We start from the raw sequence: 23,964 nt of genomic DNA on the forward strand, positions 1-23,964 counted from the left end.
GATGTTTTTCCTTTAGAGGAGCAGCGTATGTTTAATTTGGATTGTATGGAGAAAATAATCAAGTTGGATAGCATTTGTAAGGCCTGGAAGCATGGGGTTGAGCTGTGATACGTGAGGGAAATGTGCCAAACGGTGGAGAAGGAATGAAGGGCAATGAGAACGTGGGGAGAGATGGAACAGCAGATCAGGAGAGGTTGTGGGTTATCTTGTAAGGTGATGAAGATGAATTACAAACTGCTTCAAACGTCATTAGCAGTGCCATAAGGATGGCCAGTACGTTTTTAGGAATTGTGAAAGGTCATCCTGCACAAAGTAGGTCACTTTTAGAGCGGGATGGAGGAGTGAGATCCTGGATGGGTAAGAAGGGCTGGCTCTTGGCTGAGGTGACAGAATGGATGCAATAAATTCATTTAGGTTGTCGGTACTGTGAGCCACGTACCAGCTGTGAGTACTCTGAGCAGGAACAGCCCCAGGTTCCAGTGTAAGCTGGGGGATGACCTGTTGGAGAGCAGTGTAGGGGAAAGGGAGCTGGGGGTCCTGGGGACAGCAGGGTGACCATGAGCCAGCACTGGGCCCTTGTAGCCAGGAAGGCCAGTGGTACCTGGGGTGGGTTAGAAGGGGGTGGTCAGTAGGTCAGAGAGGTTCTCCTGCCCCTCTGCTCTGCCCTGGGGAGACCACACCTGGAATCTTGTGTCCAGTTGTGGCCCCTCAGTTCCAGCAGGACAGGGAACTGCTGGAGAGAGTCCAGCGCAGCCACCAAGATGCTGAAGGGAGTGGAGCATCTCCCGTGTGAGGAAAGGCTGAGGGAGCTGGGGCTCTGGAGCTGGACAAGAGGAGACTGAGGGGTGACTCATTCCTGGGGATCAATATGGAAAGGGGGAGTGTCAAGAGGATGGAGCCAGGCTTTTCTGGGTGACAACCAGTGACAGGACAAGGGGCAATGGGTGCAAACTGGAACACAGGAGGTTCCACTTAAATAGGAGAAGAAACTTGTTTGGGGTGAGGGTGGCAGAGCCTGGCCCAGGCTGCCCAGGGAGGTTGTGGAGTCTCCTTCTCTGCAGACATTCCAACCTGCCTGGACACCTTCCTGTGTAACCTCATCTGGGTGTTCCTGCTCCATGGGGGGATTGCACTGGATGAGCTTTCCAGGGCCCTTCCAAACCCTGACATTCTGGGATTCTGTGATTAGCCTCCTGTCCTGCCTGACAAACCCTGTTACGCCTGAGCTATAATGTCCCTTCGTGGGGTGAGTACTGGCAGTTTAGTAGTGCTTTGTGGGCAGAGTAACCTGTGAGTAAACCTGTCTCAGCACCGAGTCAGCCAGCAGAGCTTGCCCTGTGCTCTGCGACAAACGCTCGTGTTTCTGCTGGTGGGATTCACGCAGGGAGGACTTGTTGCTGCCCCTTTTCCTGCTCATTCCTCCATTCTGAGCAATACTTACTCTCGCAGTCACAAAATACTTCCATTGTTTCTCCAGGAGCGCCGCTGGGATGGTAACACTTCCATTCTGTAGCACTTTTCCTCCCCATTGAGCCTGGAGATGACCTCTGAAAAGGAGATGTGCTGCCCCTTGGCAGGGTGTTGGTAGCTGTTAATATCATTTAGCAGGGTGCTGGTAGCTAGAACTGTGTCTACTGAAGCAGTCACAGCTGTAACAAAATACTGGTTGTCTTGTAAAGAAGGAGAGTGTTTTCTTGTAGTGACTTCCAGCAAGAAGTAAAGGAGCATCCTCAGTTCTTTCTGGCATTTTGGGAACATTTCCTGAATTCTGCCCTGTTCTGTTGCCCCTCCCCGCCAAACAGTTCTATTATTTTGGTTTTATCTGATATAGTTTCCAATAGACTTCTCACACATCCTGGAACATTGTTCAGTATTGTCACCTTAACCTGGGATCCTATTCATGTAGTTATTTGGTGTTTCTCTGCCCTGTTTTAGAGTCAACAAACGTTCTTGTGAGCCCCAAAATTGTTGTGAGCTGGGGCAGTTTGCCATCTGCACAGCTCAGGCACGCTGGCTTTTTATAACATCAGATTAAATGACAACACTGGTGAGAACAGATCTTAATTTAGCTGCCTCCCGTCAGCGCTTATCAAATTGCTTTACCAAAACGGGCTCTTAGAGCCACGTTTCTCTCTCGTCTTTGTGCACATCTTGATTTCTCCGGCCCTTCCCTTCGCAGCTGTGCTGAGCGGGAGCGTGGTCTTGAGGGAGTAATAATATTCACATAATTGTTGTCTGTAGAGGATTTCTCAGCTTTAAAAAGGATCTATATGGGCAGAGTTTGTAAGGGATTTTTGCTGATACTCGTCTGGTTTGGGCAGCAGAACGTTGCTAGGAAAATAAGTATGAACATCCCCCGTTCTCCTTAGAGAAGTTCATTTGCAGGGCTAATATTAAGCAGCTTCATCTTTATACCCTGGCTGTGATGGCTGTGGGTGCAGCGGGGTCATGTAATAAGTTGGGAATTTGATCTGCTTGGAAAAAAAGCCCCAAAAAACTGCTAAAAATTCTCTCTCAACCAGACTTTTTTTCCTTGATCTCGTTCATTCTGTGACCACACACATGCTGCTGCTTTGGCACAAATGCAGGAGCAGGGCAGGACCACAAAAGCGAGATGGGTATGAGAACTATTAAACTGACTTAAATATCTCTGCTGCTGAAGGTGAGAAAGGACCCTGGGGGTCATGGGAAAGAAACAAGGGAAAAAGGCTTTGTCTGTGGAATGACCTCCCCCAAAAAGCATGGGCTGCTCCAGAACTGTCTTGTTCTACCCAGCAGTGCACTCTGAAATTGGTCAAATAAAGTCCAATGAATGACAGAAAATAACGGGGAGGTGGGGTGAGGTGTTTCAGATCTTCCCAAAAATGTGAACTGAAATTCTTCCAGCAGGTGCTGTGAGGAAGAATAACCTTCTTGAGAGGGAAAAATGCCCCTTTTCACCAGCATCAGAGCTGGAGAACCTTAAGATATTTCCTTGGCTGTTTTGATGTTGGGGTGGTTGTTCTGGAGTTAAATCTGGAATCACCGCCAGAAGACATCTTCTGGAAGGAGAGCATGGCAAATGTGATCAGTACACTTGTGCCCAAAGTAGAATTTCTTATTAGGATCATCATAATTTGGGTTGGAAGGGCCATTTAAAGACCAGCTGGTCCAACCCCCTTGCCCTGAGCAGGAACATCTTTCCATAGATCAGGTTTTTCAAGGCCTTGTCCAACCTGCCCTTGAACATTTCCAGTGATGGAGCATCCACAGCTTCTCTGGACAACCCGTTCTGGTGTGTAAAAAATATTCTTCCTTATATCCAATCTAAATCTGTCTTTCAGTTTAAAACCGTTGCCCTATGTCCTGTCACTGCAGGCCATAATAAAAAGTCTCTATTTCTTATAAGTCCCCTTTTTAATATTGAAAGGCTACAATAAGGTCTCCCTGGAGCATTTTCTTCTCCGGTCTGGATAATCCCAATTGTCTCGGCCTTTCTCCAGCCCTCAGATCATTGTCACATGAGGAAAAGCAGTGCTGTAGATGTAACAGCGGGCGCATATCAGAATAGATATCTTCTTTCTTGTGTCCTCCTTCGGCTCTTGGTGCTTTTACAAGATCCGCAGCCTTTCAGGAGGGGTTGATCCCTAAAAATGTGGCGAGCGGAGAACATGCAGTCAGTTTTCTTGCATCCTGGAGAAGACAAATGTCATGGCCGACATGCTCATCAGCCCATAGTTAGATGTGTGTTTCCCTGCTCTCAGGAGTGTGTTTGCAGCCCGGTGTGTTTGTCTATTTCTGATTTCCTTCACTGCCTCCTGGAGTTGATTCTTTTTTCTCAAAGGATCAGAAACCAAAGACATTTGGCTGTTGGGCAGTACCCGCTTCCCTTTCCGGGTGTTTTCTGGCCCTCTGCTGAAATATTGAGCATTATTAGAAACCACAACAGCGCTGAAATGAAGCAGCTTTGATTTTTCTGAACTTAGCACTTGTTCTCATTTCTAAAGCAATCTGCTGTTAAAGAATCAATAATAAAAACCAAGCAAGCCTGGCCCAGCCTCCTGTTGTCCTGAGAAGCTCTGTAAGCGAAAGGGGCCTTTTCCAGGAATATATTGTATTCCCTGTTTTGCTTAAGCTGGGATTGACCTACCAAGTCAGGCTCTCAAAGGCCAAGCTTGATTCTGATAAAACAATCAGTGCAGGTGGCAAACAGATTGGAGTTTGCTCATTTAATGTTAGTTGGTGAGTTCTGTGCCGCAGAATTTGGCTGCAGTCTTAACCATACATGAAGTCTTTGAAGTGCTTTTCAACCCATTCAGTGACTACTTGTTCCATAGCCTGTAAATTGATACGACTGAGAATTGGAGATGCTTCTCTTACAAATCTCAACGCCGCATCTTTTATAGAGATAAACTCTGCGGGCAGAATTCATCCTTGAACGTCAGAAGTTCGCTCCCTGGGGAGTGACAAAGCTTTGACCTGCATGTTCATGAAATACATTAATTTATAATGGGCTTTTTTAATGTTATACCATCTTAACGCTTTAGAGCGCGTCTGGATGCCTGAGTCTTCCATTACGTGTGGTGCTCTGTGCCAAAGAGGGGAACGTAAAAGAACAAAATGGGTATCAGTTGGCAGAATTTGAGGCAACTTTCTGGAAGCTCTAATAACGTGGGGAGTACAAAGATTGCAAGCCCTGGGCTTGTGCCACCTGTTTGTATTTTCTCTAGATTCTTGTTCTATTCGCATTCAGGTTTCACTGTGTTTGCTAAGTGTGGTTGTAAAAGTAATTCACGTCCATTCTTTCTTTAAACGGACCTTCACAAAGATGAAAGATGTCTTGTTACCGGTAAGAAGAAGAATACGTTATTCGTTCTATATTTGGGCTATTGGAACCTGTGGATCGACACAACCTGAATAAGTTCTTTGTTTGAAAGATCAGACCTCACTGGAGTTTCTTCTCCGTTGCGTTTGTTGCTCTACAGCAGGCTTGTTTTAGGAGGCTGTAATGCTTCACCTTCCCACAGGAGGTTTCCAATCGCTCTCAACTTTGGGAAGTGCCCGTGTTTTTCCAGGCTGGCGTCGCATTCCTTGCCAGCGATTGTCAGATCTCTTCTGCCTCGACACGGCACAGAATGGGAATCTTTTAGATCATCTTGCGTCAGTAGAGGAAGAAAACACACAGTTTTCACCTTTGATTTAAAGAACACATTGTTTAATGGTGCTTTTCCTGTGAAGGAGAAAACTCTTTGCAAAACAAATGGAATTGTGTTATTCCGGGAACACAGGCAGCGAGTTTTGAGTTGTGCAGAGCCCTGACTCACTTAGTACGTTCGGGCCAAGGTACATTTTTGTGCAAAACAACCCATCGTGCCGTTCAAGATAACCTGCCTGCTTCCATTTCATTTTCTAACCACTTGAAATTCTTGTTATGTACGAGGAAGAAGTGCTTGAAAACAAACCACCCATTAAAAGCTCTGGAAACAAAGTTCTAGTGTAAGTGAAGCTTAACTCTTAACACTTCACCATTTTATTAATCTTAACAAAGCTTTGAGTTTTGTTCGTATCATCACAGGTCACTAAATGACTCTTTCAGTGTTCTTGTTCACATTAGACATATCCCGCAACCTGGAGCATACGCAGTTGTTCCCAAGAGACTGTGTTTAAATTGCATTGAATTTACTTCACTCTTACGAACATTGCCTTGGCAAAATATTTACAAGTTTATGCCTTAAATGGATAGTATTAAAGTTAAAATTATTTAACCACCCAAAATCAGAACACAGGATCCTGTTTCTTTAGCAGAAACTTTATGACAAAAGTTTATTAGCAGTTGATAAGACTTTGAAACATTAAATCATTTCTGTCTCTCTGCTACAGTTTCCCTTCACATTTGCTCACAAATTCAGCTTCATCTTAAGTGAAATGAGTTACTGAGCAAAGAGCATTTACTTGTTGCTATTTGCTTTTTCCTATTGTTGTTATGGGGGAAATAGCCCTGTCCTCAACTCATCCATCTCTCTGCCCTTTTCTGTGGTTTAAAATTGCGTGTGTGTTTATACCATAGGAAAACCGAGAGCCACGTTCCCCTTTTTAGCAGTGTCACATCCAATCAACTCCAGAATGTATTAAAATTAAGCTTGGATTTGGAAACGCCGGCTGCCTTGCTTTGGAAAATGAACTTGTGTGGTTACAGTGCGGAAACAAACATTTCAGTATAAACAGCCTTGATGTTGGGGTGGGAGGAGGAATCCTCCCTGTGGAAGTTTTAACAAGACTTAGCGCAGTGTCCTGTGTCGCGACCTCTTTCTGTTGTTCCTTGCGTTCGTATCAGTATATCTGAACATCCAGGAGACGGGGGTTCTGTAGGATGCTTGGTTGCCTTGTAGATGCGTGAAGGTACAACTCTTACCTGAGTGCATAAGTATTTTTGTGTATTTACTTTCTTACTATTTTACTGTGTATTTTACTTTTTAACCTATAAAAAAGCAGATTCAGCCATGACTACTTAAGCTGCTGCTGAAGGATAGTTCTACAAATCTCCACTGGCAGCGTTATAAACGTCGTGTACGAGATATGTGAGTTCAGGATGGGCTATGAGCACTGAATTTTTTGCAAAACCCAAAGATTGGGGGTCCTGGGGACATCAGGGTGACCATGAGCCAGCACTGGGCCCTTGTGGCCAGGAAGCCAATGGTACCTGGGGTGGGTTAGAAGGGGGTGGTCAATAGGTCAGAGAGGTTCTCCTGCCCCTCTGCTCTGCCCTGGGGAGACCACACCTGCAATATTGTGTTCAGTTGTGGCCCCTCAGTTCCAGCAGGACAGGGAACTGCTGGAGAGAGTCCAGCGCAGCCACCAAGATGCTGAAGGGAGTGGAGCATCTCCCGTGTGAGGAAAGGCTGAGGGAGCTGGGGCTCTGGAGCTGGACAAGAGGAGACTGAGGGGGGACTCATTCCTGGGGATCAATATGGAAAGGGGGAGTGTCAGGAGGATGGAGCCAGGCTCTTCTGGTGACAACCAGTGACAGGGCAAGGGGCAATGGGTGCAAACTGGAACACAGGAGGTTCCACTGAAATCTGAGAAGAAACTTGTTGGGGGTGAGGGTGGCAGAGCCTGGCCCAGGCTGCCCAGGGGGGTTGTGGAGTCTCCTTCTGTGCAGACATTCCAACCCGCCTGGACACCTTCCTGTGTAACGTCATCTGGGTGTTCCTGCTCCATGGGGGGATTGCACTGGATGAGCTTTCCAGGTCCCTTCCAAACCCTGACATTGTGGGATGCTGTGATTTGTTCAGAAGGGTTAAAGCGGCACCCGGTTGCCTGTTCTCTTTGAACTGGGATTGAATTCTGCCTTGAGGAGAAAGTTTGCAAAATGAATTGCCCTGTAGAAGCAGTGTAATTAAAAAGGATGTGTTGGTACTAGGAGCTGAACATTTCAGGCAGTTCTAGTGCTACGTGCTCAGTTCTTATGGAATTTCTGGGAGCTGCTCTTGCGCTTTTCACCAACAACTTCACCTTGTGAATTTTGTCACAACCTATTTGGCAAAGCCTATGAGTTTGGGAAGGGTCACACAAGCTCTGTGAGCATATTAATAGAAAACGCATTGTGTAAGCACTCTGATGCTGAGGAATATTAGCTTGCAATATGAGACAGAAGTTCCCACAGGAACAGGATGTTACAAATGGTCCTAAGGTGAGAAAAGCTTTGGGTAAAGCAGATTTTTACATATTTCTTTCAGATATGTTTCTCGGAAGCCTTAGATTTCCCAGCTATAGCGTTGCAGAGCTGCCTCTGATAGTAGAGCCCACAGGAATTGCTATGACAGGGCTCTGGAATGACCTGTGTCGCTTTTGAAACTTTGGTTATGTTGCTTTTAACCAGATTTCAGTGAGCATGCTACGATCTAAAGTCTTCAAGCTGCAACGCTCTGCTCTGCTCTTTGGAGATTCTAGGAGGTCTGACTTAAACTGTTATTCTTGAAAGGCGTCCAGCTGATGGGGTAACCCACTGCCATACCCAGATAATCACTGCTTTTCATCTCTGGTGAGTAATGGGAGGTGCGGAGTGACTCTTTTCCGATCGCGGAGCGTGATGCTCCACGTTCGTTATCAGCACAAATTACCGCAACGTTGGTGTCATTGCTGGCTTCCCGGGGGTGTTTTCACGTGAGCGATGCGGTGATTCAGTCGAGCGACGATGAGCAAAAGCTTTAAAATGCGGTTTTGCAGACGGGCTGGCAAAAATCAAATAGGTGTTTTTCTTTTGTTTTCTCCCCGTGAACTGGACAAGGCCTCGGCGTGTATCCCGCTTGCCAAAATTGTGGGGAGAGATTAGCCTCTTATATAAAAATAGTAGTGCCAAGAGCCCCATTGTGCCTGGCTATATACAAATAACGTAATACAAGATAAACTTGCAACCGTATCAAAGCCGCTGGGAATCGTTCTTGTTCGGTGCCTCAGGGTGGACGTTCACAGGCAGGTTTTTGGCACAGAAAGGGTAAAACCGGAGCTTTGAAAGCATCTTCCTAGTTCTCAAATGCATTTACATCTATTGCAAATAGCACTTTCTGAAAGCTGGATTTTTTTGGTCCGAAATGAACCTGTAGAATCACTCCTGGGTATTAAATCTCTTGTGGCCTGAAGCCTTTGCTGTTTGGTCGCTCAGCTCTTGGTTTGCGATAACCTTATGAAAATAAACGATGCTTTTTCAGGGCTGAGAAGCTCTGACCTGGCTCGCGATCATCAGGCGTGAATTGTTGCGCACTGACGTGTTCTTAATCACAAATAGTGTTAATATCTCAGAGGGAAGTTGAGCTTTCTTATTTTTTGTAGGGCTTTGAAGAAGTTGTGCAACAAGCCCTTGCTGCCTTGCCCTGGAGTGTTTCACTTCACTCGGGGCTGTTTCCTGATGTACAAATTTAATATATGGTAGACTATGGCCTCATTTGTTGTGTCTTTAAGCTGATTTAGGAGGTTTCTGGCTCTGTGGGAGGTTTTTCCCCCCGATTCCCCCTTTTCCAGCTGTGTGTGTGGCTGTTTTTGTATCAAATGAATTCACAGATCTGGTACAGAAGCTGCAAAAGCCCGTGGCCACGGCGAGATTCTTCCCCAGGTCTTGTTTTGTGTGGCTGCGCGAACAATTCCACGAATAAAATGCCCACGTGTGTGCACTCGCATGTAACGCTTAGAGATTTGGTTTGGGTGCAGGACGGCGCTTCGTCCCAAGCAGGAAAATGAGGTTTAGGAGATTCGCTTTGGCGCGTCCCTGTGAAAACATCTCGCCGAGCCGGACCCGCCGGGGCTGCGGGTTTAGCCCGTCAAAGCCAGAAACCCTGCGGATTTTCTGGGTTATTTGTAAGGGTTTTCAGGGCAGGATGGCCAGATTCACCAGGTTCTCCACAATAAAAGGTTGTATTTACCGAAGTCAACTTCTCCATAATCTATGAAGACCTGTCTGTTGGATGCTTGGGAGTGATCTACTAAATGTGACTGAGAGTTTGTTGAAATGTACTTTTCGTTGTGTAACTAAAGAAAACGGCCATAACAGGAAGTCTAATTGCAATGGGGACCTTTGCAATAGCATTATTTTGGTATATTTTTACTCCTTTTACTCAAAGAAGTGGTGATTTATATGCTGTTTTGAATTGTACCTCGTACAAAACCACAATAATCAAATTATGTGGTTGTTCTAAATTGGCACCCGACGAAGCCAGAGGAGGATTAACCTATTGTTTGTTCTGAGTCTGGTGAATTTGTTGGTGCTGTGTAAGTGTTTTCCATCCAGAAAACAAGGAAATAATATTGATAAGAAGACACAATGCGGATGCTGGGACTGTTTCACGAGATAAGATTTAAATTTCCATATATACTTGAATGGGAGTCAATCTTCTTTTTGGGTGCTCAGCGACCTCAGCGTCCCTGAGCTGAGAGAACACAAGGAAAATGACCAGTGACCTGCTGAAAACCACCCTGTGTGATGGAAAGGGAAAGGCAGCGGCACCGGTGTCATCTCGAGGTTTGAGGAGATGAATAGATGCGTTGTCCAAACCAGATGAACTCGTTCTGTCCCTTCTTAAAGCCGGTCTTACATAATCTCCGATTTAGAACTTCAAATTATTGCATGGTGGCTGTTATAATTAAAAGCAAACCAGTTAAACAAGCGCAGGGCCCAAGAGCGCCTAAGCGAGTTAATCGGCTTAAACTCATGCCTGGTAACCTCTTCCCTCCCTTCCTTGAAGAGGTTGTGGCCTTCGAGTTCTATTAATTAGTGCATTTCAACCTGAAGCTCTGGACTAGTAGCCTGTTGGCAGCTCCTCTAACTTCTTATAATTTGCTTTTACACCTTTATTTTTAATTATTTTTGCTCTTCGTGAGTTGGATGCTTCAGGCATTCGTGCCTACTTAACTTCATTTTAAGGTGCTATCTTGGTTTTTATTGTTTAGCAGCTTGTTGAAGTCTTGGTTCTATGTCTCAAATTCATCCCACATAAAACACATGAGTGCAGGTTGGACCTGCTGTTGGAGGCCAAACCAGAAGCTTCAGCTCACCAGTACCTAAATACCTCCTGCACTGCAAGAACCAGACGCACTTGTCATCAAATACACAAGGAAATGCACCGTTTTGATGCATCCTATAATATACCGCAGCCGTAATTGTCACTGAGCTCATTGCACCTCCATGTCTGGATGTCTCCGGAGCGTTGGGTGTTGGCTTTGGGTGGTCTTGGTCCCTCCAGCCTGGGTGGTGCTCCTCAGGGCTCTCCAAGGATGCTGAGGCTTCAGTGCCTCTGCCTGCAACCTGCATCACAGACTCCCAGGCTGGTTGGGTTGAAGGGACCTCTGGAGACCCCCCCAGTACAACCCCTGCTCACGCAGGGTCACAGAGCAGATCACACAGGTGGGTCCAGGTGGGTTTGAATGTCTCAGAGAAGGAGACTCCACAGCCGCTCTGGGCAGCCTGGGCCAGGCTCTGGCACCTCCCAGCAAACAAGTTTCTGCTCCTGTTCAGATGGAGCCTCCTGTGTTTCAGTCTGTGCCCGTTGCCCCTCACCCTGGCGTTGGGCACCACTGAGCAGAGTCTGGTCCATCCTCTGACACCCACCCTGAGCTATTGATCCCATTGATCAGATCCCTCTCAGCTTCTCTTCTCCAGCTCAACAGCCCCAGCTCTCTCAGTGTCTCCTCAGCACAAAGATGCTCCAGACCCCTCAGCATCTTTGTGTCCCTGTGCTGGACTCTCTCCAGTAATTCCTTGTCTCTCTTAAACTGGGGAACCCAGAACTGGACACAACTCCAGATGTGGCCTCATCCGGGCAGAGCAGAAGGGGAGGATGAACCTCCAAACTCCCTCGACCTGCTGGTCACACTTTTCTTAATGCACCCCAGGTATCGTTGGCCTCTTGGCCACAAGGACACATTGGTGGCTCATGGTCACCCTGTTGTCCCCCAGAACTCCCAGGTCCTTCTCTGCAGAGCTGCTTTCCAGCAGGTCCCCCAAACCTGTACTGGTGCCTGTGGTTGCTCCTCCTCAGGTGCAGGACCCTGCACTTGCTCTGGTTGAACTTCATCAGGTTCTTCTCTGCCCAGTGCAGCCTGTCCAGGTCTCTGGATGGCAGCGCAGCCTCTGGGGTGTCAGCCCTTCCTCCCAGTTTGGTGCCAGCAGCAAACGGGCTGAGGGTGCAACTCCAGGTCATTGATGAACAGGTTGAACAGGACCAGACCCAGCGCTGAGCCCTGGGGAACCCACTAACCACAGACCTTATTCCAGACTGCCCTGCTGATCACAACCCTCTGAGCTCTGCCATCCAGCCACTTCACCATTTACAACTTCAGTTTCCCGATCTCCTCCTTTTTGAGTTCCTTTTGGGAAGGCATCCCTGCTTTTCATCTCCCCAAGCTGCCTTTGGAGGAGGTTGCCTTGGGACATCATTCTTTTCCCCATCTTGGGGGAATTTTTTCAATCCAGCCAATGTTTTGTGCCTTGCAGGTCCTGGAGCTGTCTCCACTTCCAGCACATCTGGAAGACTGAATGCCAATTTGCAAATTATGGTCTAATTCGAGCTGATCTGTTTAGTTTTTTGCTATGGGGGGACCCCATGCTCCCCCTCCGGGCTTTGTGTGTCCTTCCCTACCTTGTCCTCATCTCCACTGACCACGTTCTTCACTCTTAACTCACTCAAAAGTCACATTTTCTTTTGCAGGGGTAAAGTTCAATTAAGAAACAGAGTCAGGGGTGGTTCTGGAATGGAGGGGGAACAGAAAACGCAGCTGGGTGGGATTGAGAGAGCTCCGACTTACAGCACCAACAGCACTTCTTACCCCCAGAGGGGAAAAAAGGAAAGAAGAAAACCAACCAACCAACTGAAACAACAAAAAATACAACAAACCCAACAGCAACACAACCATAAAAACCCCCAAAACCAAACCAAGACACAAAGAAAAAATGAACCAAACACCAAAAAATCTTTAAATATTTGTGGGGAAGGGGTTACAGGCAACACTTCTGCCCAGTCGATGCTCTGATTGCTGTGGGTTACTGGGGTTATCGGACTCTTGAATTTTAGATTTGTATTTTGCTTTGTCTCGGTTTCTGTGGCGTTTTTTTATTATTATTTTTTAATATTGTTTTTGAAAGGTAAGGAAGAGAACAGCAAACATTTCTAAGGTTACCAAGAGTCAAGTGTTTTGAGTGGAGAGCAGTGAATAAGTAAATGTAGAAAGGAACCATCTCCACCAGCATGGACACAAACTGCAGAAGCCCATACTGGTAATTCAGCAGCAAACCAGCATCTTTTGGGAAGCGCCCCAAGTCCCGTCTGTCAGCGCCCGGCCCGGCTTCCATTTCCTTTTTCAGCTTCGCCCCGTTCGTTTTAAGCAGAAATGCGCCCTAAAACTTGGCTCGCACCTCGGGGGGGTGTTTTAAATTCCACTTCTAAAAAGTAAGCAAACAAGTTCTGTTTGTGCGCAGATGACCTCAGCTGACTCGCAGATCTGGACCAAACTTTAATTAGCGTGTTGATTTGTTTCCAAAGCTTTATCTGCGGTTCCTTTGTTATTTGTATTAGATCAAGCCTCAGAGGTGCAGGTGACAATGATGCTGACCGAGAGCTGTAAACTCAGAGGACTTCACCACAGGTAAGCCAAACAGTGCTTATAAACTGAAAATATTTGTGCTTAAACCTCCCTAGAGAGAAAGAAAATGAATGATTTTTAAGAACCAAACATTTTGTACATTTGGATTTTTTTTTTTTAAGCCATAAAGAGCCAAAACTATTTTATAAAATACAAAATTCTAGATGTGCTTCTTACTGCAAAAGTGCCTGTAAGCTTTTTCTTTCTAATCCAGCTTCACAGTCAGTAAAATCAAATAGTGGTAAAGTCTTTGGTTCAGTGTTCCAAACCTTGCAGTGAAATATGGGTAGATACTAATTTTATACATTCTTTATTATTGCTGAAAAGGGCGCTGGAGGCACGTGTTGGTTTTCAAATTAACGCCCCAAACAGGTCGACTTTTGCAGCTTGAATTAAAGGCTGAAATTGGCCTTAAAATCTTCATTACTGGCCAGGACATGAGTGAAAAGAAACCTGCGCTCGTTGTTCAGTGCCTGGGCTGGTAATTGATCATTTTACTGGTAATATGAAGGAAATTAGAATAGTTGCAGCAGAATTATTACTTCTACAGTCCACTTAAAAAATGCTTTTCGAAGACTTATTGTAGGTAAGTCTTTGCCTAAAATACAGGGTTATTTTATTAAGAAGAGTAGCGGGTCCTTGGGGAAACACACTTACCATGGAAACAAAAGGAAGCAACTGTCCTCTCATCATTCAAAATCAGGTGTTATCCTCTCTTTTACACATTAAACTCTTTAAATAGTCCAAAAAGCTTTTATTTCTATGCAGCCGGGACCTTTCTCATGGTTGAAGGTGACACCTGACTGAGTGCTCCAAGTAACAACAGGGAAAGTCCCAATTCCCTTTTAAAAAATCATTATAACTCATTGAAAGTTTTCTGAAGGTGTTTTCAACAGAAAAAAGAAATGGAACTATATACAGTTTATTTCAAGCTTCTACACATAGATGTATTGATACTATAGGCCTGTGTTGAAGCGATATAGCACAGGGCTTATCTGACCCATAAGGAGATCAAACTCCTGCGCTACTTCTGCAATTTAATATTTAGTTGATTCAAACCTAAAAACTTCTGACGTGGATCAAATGTGATATTTTGGCCTCTTTTTTTAACCACTCTAGTGGAGCTGTATCTTTTATCTCTCTCGTTGCATTTAGAGTGATACATTTCAAAGTTGAGGATCTATTGCTGCTTAATATAAATTCAATATAAATTGGGAAGGGGTGGAGACGCCATCCCTGGGGGGGTTTAAGAGACGAGGTTCTCAGGGGCAGATTGAGGTTATGTTTGGACTCAAATGATCCTGAGGGGCTCTACCAACCAAAATGATTCTATCAAATGATAACCTGTATTCACAGATATTTATTTTAGCCCTTTTGGACCAAATTGGGCAGTTCTTCCTAATGGGGAGGTAATAAAACATCTATTGTTATTTGGTGACCGTGTGCTCTGTAAGATTAAACGAATGCTTTGCTTTCATGTTGAATCACTTTCATTGAATGTGTTTTAAGGATCAAGAATATTTCTTTTCCAATCTCAGTTTCATTAAATGAGGGATTTTTCTCCCTTTTTCACCAGGAATCTGCTCCCCATCACCCACGTCTGCATAGAAGAGGGAGAGAAACCGATGGTGCTGCTGCCGTACATGAACTGGGGGAACCTTAAACTCTTCTTGCGCCAGTGCAAGCTGGTGGAGGCCAACAATCCTCAGGTACACCCCAAATCCGCGCCTTAAACTTAGGCCTGGCTTATCATCCGGCTACGGGCCTTAAATAAGAAATCATTGTGGTATTCACCTGCTCTGCTGGGGCAAGGGAGGAATTGGCAAACAGGTTCCCTGGCAAGGGTTGTGTTGATTCATAGGAGGAAAATACTCTTGGCCGCAGCATCGCGGGCGTTCGGAGGCCGTGAAGCCGAGTTAGGCCCGGATTAGGGGAGTAGCTGGTATGTCAACACGTATTTAAAGAAAAAATAGAGAAAACGGTATATGATTGTAGATTCAAGCTACAACACAAAGGGAAACATTGTGTATGGGGAAGATTCAGATTTACTGCTGCTTGTCAGGTTTTTTTGTTGTTATTTTGTGGTTTTTTTGTTTGTTTTTGTTTTCCTAAATAGAATCAGTAGATTTTTCCCGTTAATTACTGTAGCTCTTAATTATTTTACCGCGTGCATAAAGCACTCTGTCAAACTTTTAAGGTGCTGCTGTAGCTTTGCTGTTAAGTAAAATAACTGGATTTCTTTAACTTCAGATACTAAACAACGTGACCTCTGCTTTTCTTCTTTGATTTTCACTGCTGTGAGTGCTGTTCAGCATTGGGAACTTTACCGTGTTTCAGTGGAACCTGCCACGTGTTTCGTGAGAAGCCAGAAAGAAAATACTCCTCAATGAGAATATATTTTGCTTCTTGTTTTCCGAGGTCACCATTTGTCCCTTCTATGTACCAGCTTTCAAACCAGCAATTAATTTACAAGTTGCGATAAGCTGCCGGGATCTTTCAACTTTGATTTTTCACTTGTCTTGCTGTTTAATCTGAGTTATAAATTTCTATGCAATGCACTAATATCCCTCTGCAAGAATTTAATGACATTTGCAATCTGTCTTACGTGAAACGACCATACTTAACTATCAAAAAATGGGACATTTGGTGTCCTAGGTACTTATTTTAAGATGGAACTCTTTGACAAATACCTTGAGTTTCCTGAACTAACACATGGCTGTTTTTCTTAATAACAACCTGGTAACTAAGAAGCTGGTTCATTATCATTTTAGTTTAGTATTTAGTTTATTTCAACCCTAATCTTGCAACATCAGTGTGTCCACCTACATGCTGAAGTTTTTGGAAGACTAAAAATGGAAGAGCAAACCCAGGGTATAAATATGTGCAAGGATTTAATTTATTTAGGACTGTGAAGCTGTAAAAGCAGATGCAACACCGGCATTTGATAGTGATTTTCTGCAATAAATAGCAATGAGAACTTTGACTGTTGTTTCAGTGAAACCGACTTGGTTTCCAGCGGAACAGGAAGTGGAAAAAAACATGGTAAGAAGGGTTAAAATGGCCTTTTTTTGGTCTTGCAGGCAATTTCCCAGCAGGATCTTGTCCATATGGCGATTCAGATCGCCTGCGGCATGAGTTACCTGGCCAGACGAGAGGTCATTCACAAAGACCTGGCTGCTAGAAACTGCGTGTAAGTACTTGGCAAGTAAAGTTCTATCAGTAGCAAGGGCTGGGATGGGCTTTCTCCAGTTCACCCCATCCCTACTTCAAAATATGCCACTCGTTGTTTTTTTTCCAAATTTGGAGGTGAGTAGTCTTGTCAGTGAATTTATTTTCCTCTAGTACTATTCAATATATTTATCAATTATTTGGACGAGGGAATAGAGTGACTGTCAGCACGTTTGCTGATGACACCAAGCTGGGAGGAGTGGCTGACACTGGAAGCTGTGCTGCCATCCAGAGACCTGGACAGGCTGGAGAGCTGGGCGGGGAGAAATTTAATGAAATAGAACAAGGGCAAGTGCAGAGTCTTGAATCTGGGCAGGAACAGCCCCAGGTTCCAGTGTAAGTTGGGGGATGACCTGTTGGAGAGCAGTGTAGGGGAAAGGGAGCTGGGGGTCCTGGGGACAGCAGGGTGACCATGAGCCAGCACTGGGCCCTTGTAGCCAGGAAGGCCAGTGGTACCTGGGGTGGGTTAGAAGGGGGTGGTCAGTAGGTCAGAGAGGTTCTCCTGCCCCTCTGCTCTGCCCTGGGGAGACCACACCTGGAATCTTGTGTCCAGTTGTGGCCCCTCAGTTCCAGCAGGACAGGGAACTGCTGGAGAGAGTCCAGCGCAGCCACCAAGATGCTGAAGGGAGTGGAGCATCTCCCGTGTGAGGAAAGGCTGAGGGAGCTGGGGCTCTGGAGCTGGACAAGAGGAGACTGAGGGGGGACTCATTCCTGGGGATCAGTATGGAAAGGGGGAGTGTCAAGAGGATGGAGCCAGGCTCTTCTGGGTGACAACCAGTGACAGGACAAGGGGCAATGGGTGCAAACTGGAACACAGGAGGTTCTACTTAAACTTGAGAAGAAGCTTCTTGCCAGTGAGGGTGGCAGAGCCTGGCCCAGGCTGCCCAGGGAGGTTGTGGAGTCTCCTTCTCTGCAGACATTCCAACCCGCCTGGACACCTTCCTGTGTAACGTCATCTGGGTGTTCCTGCTCCATGGGGGGATTGCACTGGATGAGCTTTCCAGGGCCCTTCCAGTCCCTGACATTCTGGGATTCTGTGATTTTGTAAACATAAGGTGAACCAGAAACTCTTTTTGTTTAACAAAGAGAAAAAGAACGTGCAGGAGCCAGGATTCTGTGAAGGAATTTGTTCCATTGCCACCTCTTTGCTCCCCAGGTCTGTTCTTGTACCCCTGTACTGAATTTTGGGAAGGGATCCAAGGTCACAGTGGTCTTGGCAGGTTTGTTAAGGGGGGAAATACTTTTCATCTCCAATTTCTATGGCACAGTTGGAGCAGACATATGGATTACACAAGTCAGAGCTCTCTAGTCCCAGGAAAATGACCCTTTGTATCGTATTTGTTTATAGACAGCTCTTCTAGGAATTTCTCTCAACTCCTAAGAGTGATTAGATATGGAAGTTTCCCGATCTATAAGTTTTGCAGGTGATCAACCGACCTGAAAGTGCATAGAAATGGGGTAAATAAGAAGGTACTTGAGATAGTGAAGCAGGAAATGCACAAATTGAGCCTTTGATGTTTAATTTCTTCCATCAAAATAAAGAAATAATTGGCAAGATGAAAAGATAGCAAAAGCCGGTTTGTTACAACCCCTTAACCCAGTGCTTTTTCTGTATTGTTATCAGGAGATGTTAAAGTCAAAGTCTCACCCATGTGCTGAAGTCAGATTTATGAGACCATTGAGCTTTATTAAACACTTTTTTAAGTTCAAAAGAATGTGAATTACCGTCCCGGAGGGGGGAAGAAACGAGTAGGCTTTTTTGAGTCATCTTTTGATGATTAAAAATAAGCTTCCCGTAGCCAATATCCTATTTCTGACAACACTCAGGATGAATATCTCTTGGTGAGGGGTATAAATATCTTGCTGGATTGCTTGATTAGAGATAAGGCCACAAATACCATTGGTTGCTTTAACAAGATATGACGAGGTTTTGCTTTGCTTAAATCTTTGGCTCGTTATTGCTACAGAAGTACCGTAACTAAAATTAGTTTAATGGATCTGATAGGGGATCTCCAAGGGAGGGGGAATGATTTAAGGGAGTTGTTTGCTTTAACTGTGTTTTTGTTTGATTTTATTTAATCTGGGGCTGCTCATTTTTATCACGCTTATCTGTTAACGCAGAATAAACACATTTTTGGATGATATTTGCCAATTGCAGAATAAGAGTGTCTTGATCTAGATGAAATGCCCATAGTGCAATTAGTGCTCCTGAATTAAACCCCGGGCCTGAAACTCCAGCTTGAGCACTAATATTTTCTGCAAAACCATAACGCCAAGTTCGCTAAATGCTTCTGTTCTTTTAAATTAGCATTGACGATGCTCTTCAGGTGAAGATCACGGACAACGCGCTCTCTCGAGACCTCTTTCCCATGGACTATCACTGCCTGGGGGACAACGAAAACAGGCCGGTTCGGTGGATGGCTCTGGAAAGCCTGGTTAACAACGAATTTTCCAGTGCTAGCGATGTGGTAAGTTAACTTTTGTTTCCCTTCTCACATTTTATTAATGTATTTTATTGACACGCTTCAATTTTTTGAGCCCTTGGAGAATCAGGGCACTGAAGAGACAACAGTGATGTGTCCAGAACAGCAGAAAAGGCCTTTAAGATCATCAAGTCCAACCATTAACCAAGTTTTTTTAACCTCATTGCCATGATCTCTCTATTAGTGCTCAAGCCACATAAACACACACAAGAAAAATAAGGGAAAGAGTCAAATCTGCTCCAGAAATACTCCTTGGAAAATGTGTGTGGTTTTGTCTTGCACCAAACTTGAAGACAGGGCAGGAAATGTAATAAAACCTTCTAGAAGCTGCCTGTAATAGCATGTTTTTATAATTCTAAATGGGATTGATTAAATGTTGATTTCTTGTTATTTTGCTTTTAAATCCAGCGTTCACTGTTCATAAAGACCGGACTTAGAAATAAAAGCTTAATGTAACACTGGAAATAAAATATAGAATTTTATTAGGCTGGAGGCACCTCAGTATCAGGCATTTCAGGAAATCAGCGCAATTCAGCATATAGTCCATGCTATTTTAACGCAGATCTCCTTTTTGCATTATATAGGGATAAATGCAACTTGGCTTCTAATACCGACTTTGCATCCATAGCTGAGTTTTGCAGTCTACAAAAATCGCCTGTTTTTCTGGGTTTTATAAACACCGTCTGCCCCTAATAACATCTCTGCATTTCCCTGCACGCTTTTGACATATGGTGTCATATGTTTTTGTCTAGGAACAAATCTAGTTATCAGTTTCATGTAACACATGGAACATGCTCCAATTGAGGTGGTGTCTGTTAAGACGCAGTCGGCACCTGTTCCCCACTCGCTTTTTGAATGTATTAATATTTCTTTAAGATGGTTTTGCTGGCTTGAAGCATTTCTAGCGCGTCCCTGCTCTGCCAACTGTTACATCAGTCAACCAAAGCGCAGAAAAACAAAACACAATTCCTGTTGAATTTTCATTGTATTTTTCTCTTTGACGTGAAGCTCTGCGTCTCTTGACGCCGTTTTTGTGCAGTTACTTATGGAATCACAAATAGCTTTATGCTCAAAGTATTTTGCTCGAATCTCTGTTTTTTCTGGCGTTCTAGATGCACCACCACCCGTCCCTCGGTGTTCTATAAACTGCAAATATTAATGATTAATAAAATAATAATGAATAGAAAGGTTGTGCCGCTGCCCAGCTGCGTCCCTGGCCGCATCCCTTTGCCCGGAGGTTCCTTTTGATTTAAAACCAGGGACATTTTTGATGTTTGCAGAACTCTGCCCCTTTTTAATAAACCGCGACGTTTGCGGCACGTGTGACTTCAGCCCTGAATCATCCGCCTGCTGTATCAGCACCATCTCTGTTTTGTCGCTTGGGTCTCTTCATAGCAGCCAGTAAATCATTTTGCACGTACCGTGCTTATACATGCATTGAGTGATTGATTTTTCATCACCTTAAGCTCCTTTTGGCAGGTATTTGTGGCTGAACAACGTGTTGAATGTTGATCCGGCTGTCGGGTTTACATAGATGAAACCTTTATTTTTCATTTGAGTCCTACCTCTGAGCGTGTTCTCAAAATATACAGACAGCTTTGATTTTAGAAAGGAATAGTTTTATTCAGTCTGCTCTTCTGAACCTTTGAATTTCACAGACCTTTTTTGAGAACTTTTGTGGAGCATTTGGAAGAGGTAAAATATAATAATGAAATAATTTCTTTTGAAACAGTGAGTTTAGTGTTTAAAATTCCTTAGATTCATCAAGTGCTTTGAAATTCGAAAGATGCAGTTGTATTATTTTTTGTGCACTTAAAGATTAGTGCATTAAGATTTTAATTTTATTTCAACTTAACACCCATTCTGTGATTCTTAATTGTTCTTATTCAAGACAAAGTGGTATTGTATTGATCTTGGATATATTTAGTATTTATGTAAAGCTTTGTTACTCCGTATAGTTTTATTCCTGACTGATTTAGTGTGATGTCTGAAGGAGCTCTCTAAATTCGTGTTCTCTAATGCTGCACACTATTTCTTTTCAGTGGGCCTTTGGGGTGACTCTGTGGGAGCTGATGACACTGGGCCAGACCCCGTACGTCGATATCGACCCCTTTGAGATGGCAGCTTATTTAAAGGATGGCTATCGAATAGCTCAGCCCATCAACTGCCCTGATGAACTGTAAGTGTGTGTTTGGAGAGAGGATAAACTGCTGGATTGTTACCAGCCTGTTAAGCCAGGCTTATCAATGAAAGAGCCCGGTTTGCCTTCCCCTGCCTTTTAGATAAACCCTCGTGGAGGTGTTTGTTCACAATCCTAGTGGTACAGAAAATCCCAGAATCCCAGGCTGGTTGGGTTGCAGGAGCTCTGTAGATCCCCAGTGCAACCCCTGCTCATGCAGGGTCACAGAGCAGATCACACAGGTGGGTCCAGGCGGTTTGAATGTCTTAGAGAAGGAGACTCCACACCCATTCTGGGCAGCCTGGGCCAGGCTCTGGCACCTCCCAGCAAACAAGTTTCTGCTCCTGTTCAGATGGAGCCTCCTGTGTTTCAGTCTGTGCCCGTTGCCCCTCACCCTGGCGTTGGGCACCACTGAACAGAGTCTGGTCCATCCTCTTGACAAGCTGTACCTTCTGCCTCTTGTGTTCTTCCAAATGCTCTCCATATAAACCTACCACAGAGACACTTGGAACTACTTTTACAAGAGCTGAGCAATTAGCAGTTTCCGATGAACTGTGTATTGCTTCCTCCTGGACTGCCTCCAACTTGTGTCCGAAATCATAGAATCACAGAATCTTTTTGGTTGTAAAAGCCCCTCAAGATCATCGAGTCCAACCGTTCCCCCACCCCTGGCACTGCCCCATGTCCTGAGAACCTCATGTCCGTCTGTCCAACCCTCCAGGGATGGTGACTCCAGCACTGCCCTGGGCAGCCTGTTCCAATGCCCCACAGCCCTTTGGGGAAGAAATTGTTCCCCACATCCAACCTCACCCTCCCCTGGCGCAACTTGAGGCCCTTTATTCTCATCTGAGAGAACAGACCAACACCCTCCATGCTACAGCCTTCTTTCAGGTCATTGTAGACACTTCTGCGGACAACACGTTGTTCCAGGTGTGCGTCCCCTGTTCAGCATTATCTCTCAAAAGATGCAGGGTTCCTTTGCACAGAATCCCAGAATGTCAGGGACTGGAAGGGACCTGGAAAGCTCATCCAGTGCAATCCCCCCATGGAGCAGGAACACCCAGATGAGGTTACACAGGAAGGTGTCCAGGCGGGTTGGAATGTCTGCAGAGAAGGAGACTCCACAACCTCCCTGGGCAGCCTGGGCCAGGCTCTGCCACCCTCACCGGGAACAAGTTTCTTCTCAAATTTAAGTGGAACCTCCCGTGCTCCAGTTTGCACCCATTGCCCCTTGTCCTGTCACTGGTTGTCACCCAGAAGAGCCTGGCTCCATCCTCCTGACACTCCCCCTTTCCATATTGATCCCCATGAATGAGTCCCCCCTCAGTCTCCTCTTCTCCTTTTCTCTCCCCAGTCATCAGGTTTTATAGTAGAAATGCTCTTGTTTCCAGGCTGGCACAGTGGTCACCTGACTTACATTCTTGTGTCTCCTACAGCATCATTTAGATTGGAAAAAAACCCTTAAGCCGTGTGTTTGCCTTGCAGGTTTGCGGTGATGGCCTGTTGTTGGGCCCTCGACCCCGAAGAACGACCGAAGTTTCAGCAGCTGGTGCAATGTCTGACTGAATTTCACGCTGCGCTGGGAGCCTACGTCTGAAACCACCGCAGAAGGTGGAATTCCCGGCCCGGGAAGGAGGCACGGCGCGCGTCTGCGGCTCCAGTGGCACTCGGACTCGCACACGTGATGTGTATAAAGCAACACCAAAGGGAGAAAGCACTTCTTCCAAAACACTGTGCCTTAGGATGCTTTAGTAGTCTGAAGATTTTTCTAAGACCTCTCGATGTCGGATGTTTTCTAGATATCACTTTTGCTAAGTTAAATCGAGACCTTTTTATTTGCCACCGGGATTTTTTAAAGTGTAGTGCTAGTGAACTTAAACACAAGATTCGGATGGACTTTGCACTCTTACAACAGACACATGATGTTTGGTTTTTATTCGAAGGGTATATGGAACTGGTAGAAAAGTGAGGAGACGGGAAATTAATGCAAAAGCCACGCTGCAGACAAATTTCCCTGCTTTTGAAAACAATGTTGAAACGAAAACTTTCTGACCAGCTCTAGTGTTTGTTACTTGTATGTATCTGGAATAGCTTTTTAGTATCAACTTCTTCTATTTTGAGACAACAGCACATTGTGGTTGGATCCACGAGCGGCATCTTCCTTTTTTTAACCCATTCACGAATGTTTTTTGGGAAAGCTGGTCTTCGGGATACAATACAATACCCCTTTTTAAAGCAGTAAGTGACCATGTCAAAGTGATTCCACTTTACCTCATATGGAGAGTAGTAAAGGTGGGGTAAAAACGGTGCCCCTCCTTGCAGATAAAAGACTGATGGGATTTTTAAGATGGTTTTATGTGCTAAATAGAGGCCTTCAGAGAAGCGCCAAAGCAGCCCTTGTGTGGGAGTCTTTCACCTCAGACTTCTGGATCACAGTTTCTCTTGTCCAAAAAGGTACTGGTTGTGGTTTTTTTTAACGGGCTTTTATGGCCTGAAACGGGCTTAAATATATAAATATATATTTGTAAAGACACTTGCAGAGTAAAGAATGTTTTTCTATTACGTCTCATGTGAAAGCTTGGTCCCTCACGCTGCCCCGCGTGTCCAACATGCGGGTTGGTGGTTGTCGCTGGGCGTCAAAACAAGGTGCGTTTCCTGCCCCCCTCCCTCAGAATTCATCCCCGAGGCTTAATAATGTATTATCTTGCTGCCACCTTTCATATCGATTCCACCTTGGGTTACTTGGAGTTGTATGTTACTTAAGAGAACAGAACAAGGTATTTCAGGAAAAAGTGTGGGGACCTGTAGATTCAGCCTCGAGCGTTTGCGCAGCCGCGTTCGCGGCGTTTTGCGAGTTGGAGCAGCTGGATTTGGCCGCATCACACACATGTGGAGCTTTTGTTCTTTCCCAGAGTCCTGAACCTTGCTGGAGAAAATTAATCCTTTCTAATTAGTATCGCATGAGGC

The 23,964-nt window shown here is 45.1% G+C and overlaps 1 protein-coding gene across 2 annotated transcripts in view; it reads left to right on the forward strand.

The window, feature by feature from the left end:
• RYK (receptor like tyrosine kinase) overlaps positions 1–23,560 on the forward strand; it is a 55,002-nt gene extending 31,442 nt beyond the window's left edge. For both annotated transcript variants that reach the window (XM_082055865.1, XM_082055866.1), the window contains exons 10-15: positions 13,041–13,110; positions 14,684–14,816; positions 16,188–16,297; positions 18,644–18,803; positions 20,861–20,997; positions 22,483–23,560. In XM_082055865.1, coding sequence (XP_081911991.1) covers positions 13,041–13,110; positions 14,684–14,816; positions 16,188–16,297; positions 18,644–18,803; positions 20,861–20,997; positions 22,483–22,594 — 722 coding nt within the window. In that variant the 3' untranslated portion in view covers positions 22,595–23,560. The remainder of the gene's footprint in view (positions 1–13,040; positions 13,111–14,683; positions 14,817–16,187; positions 16,298–18,643; positions 18,804–20,860; positions 20,998–22,482) is intronic.
• Positions 23,561–23,964: the final 404 nt, after the last annotated feature.

The sequence above is a fragment of the Streptopelia decaocto genome, assembly GCF_964273445.1.
Source record: "Streptopelia decaocto genome assembly, chromosome: 6".
NCBI lineage: Eukaryota > Metazoa > Chordata > Aves > Columbiformes > Columbidae > Streptopelia > Streptopelia decaocto.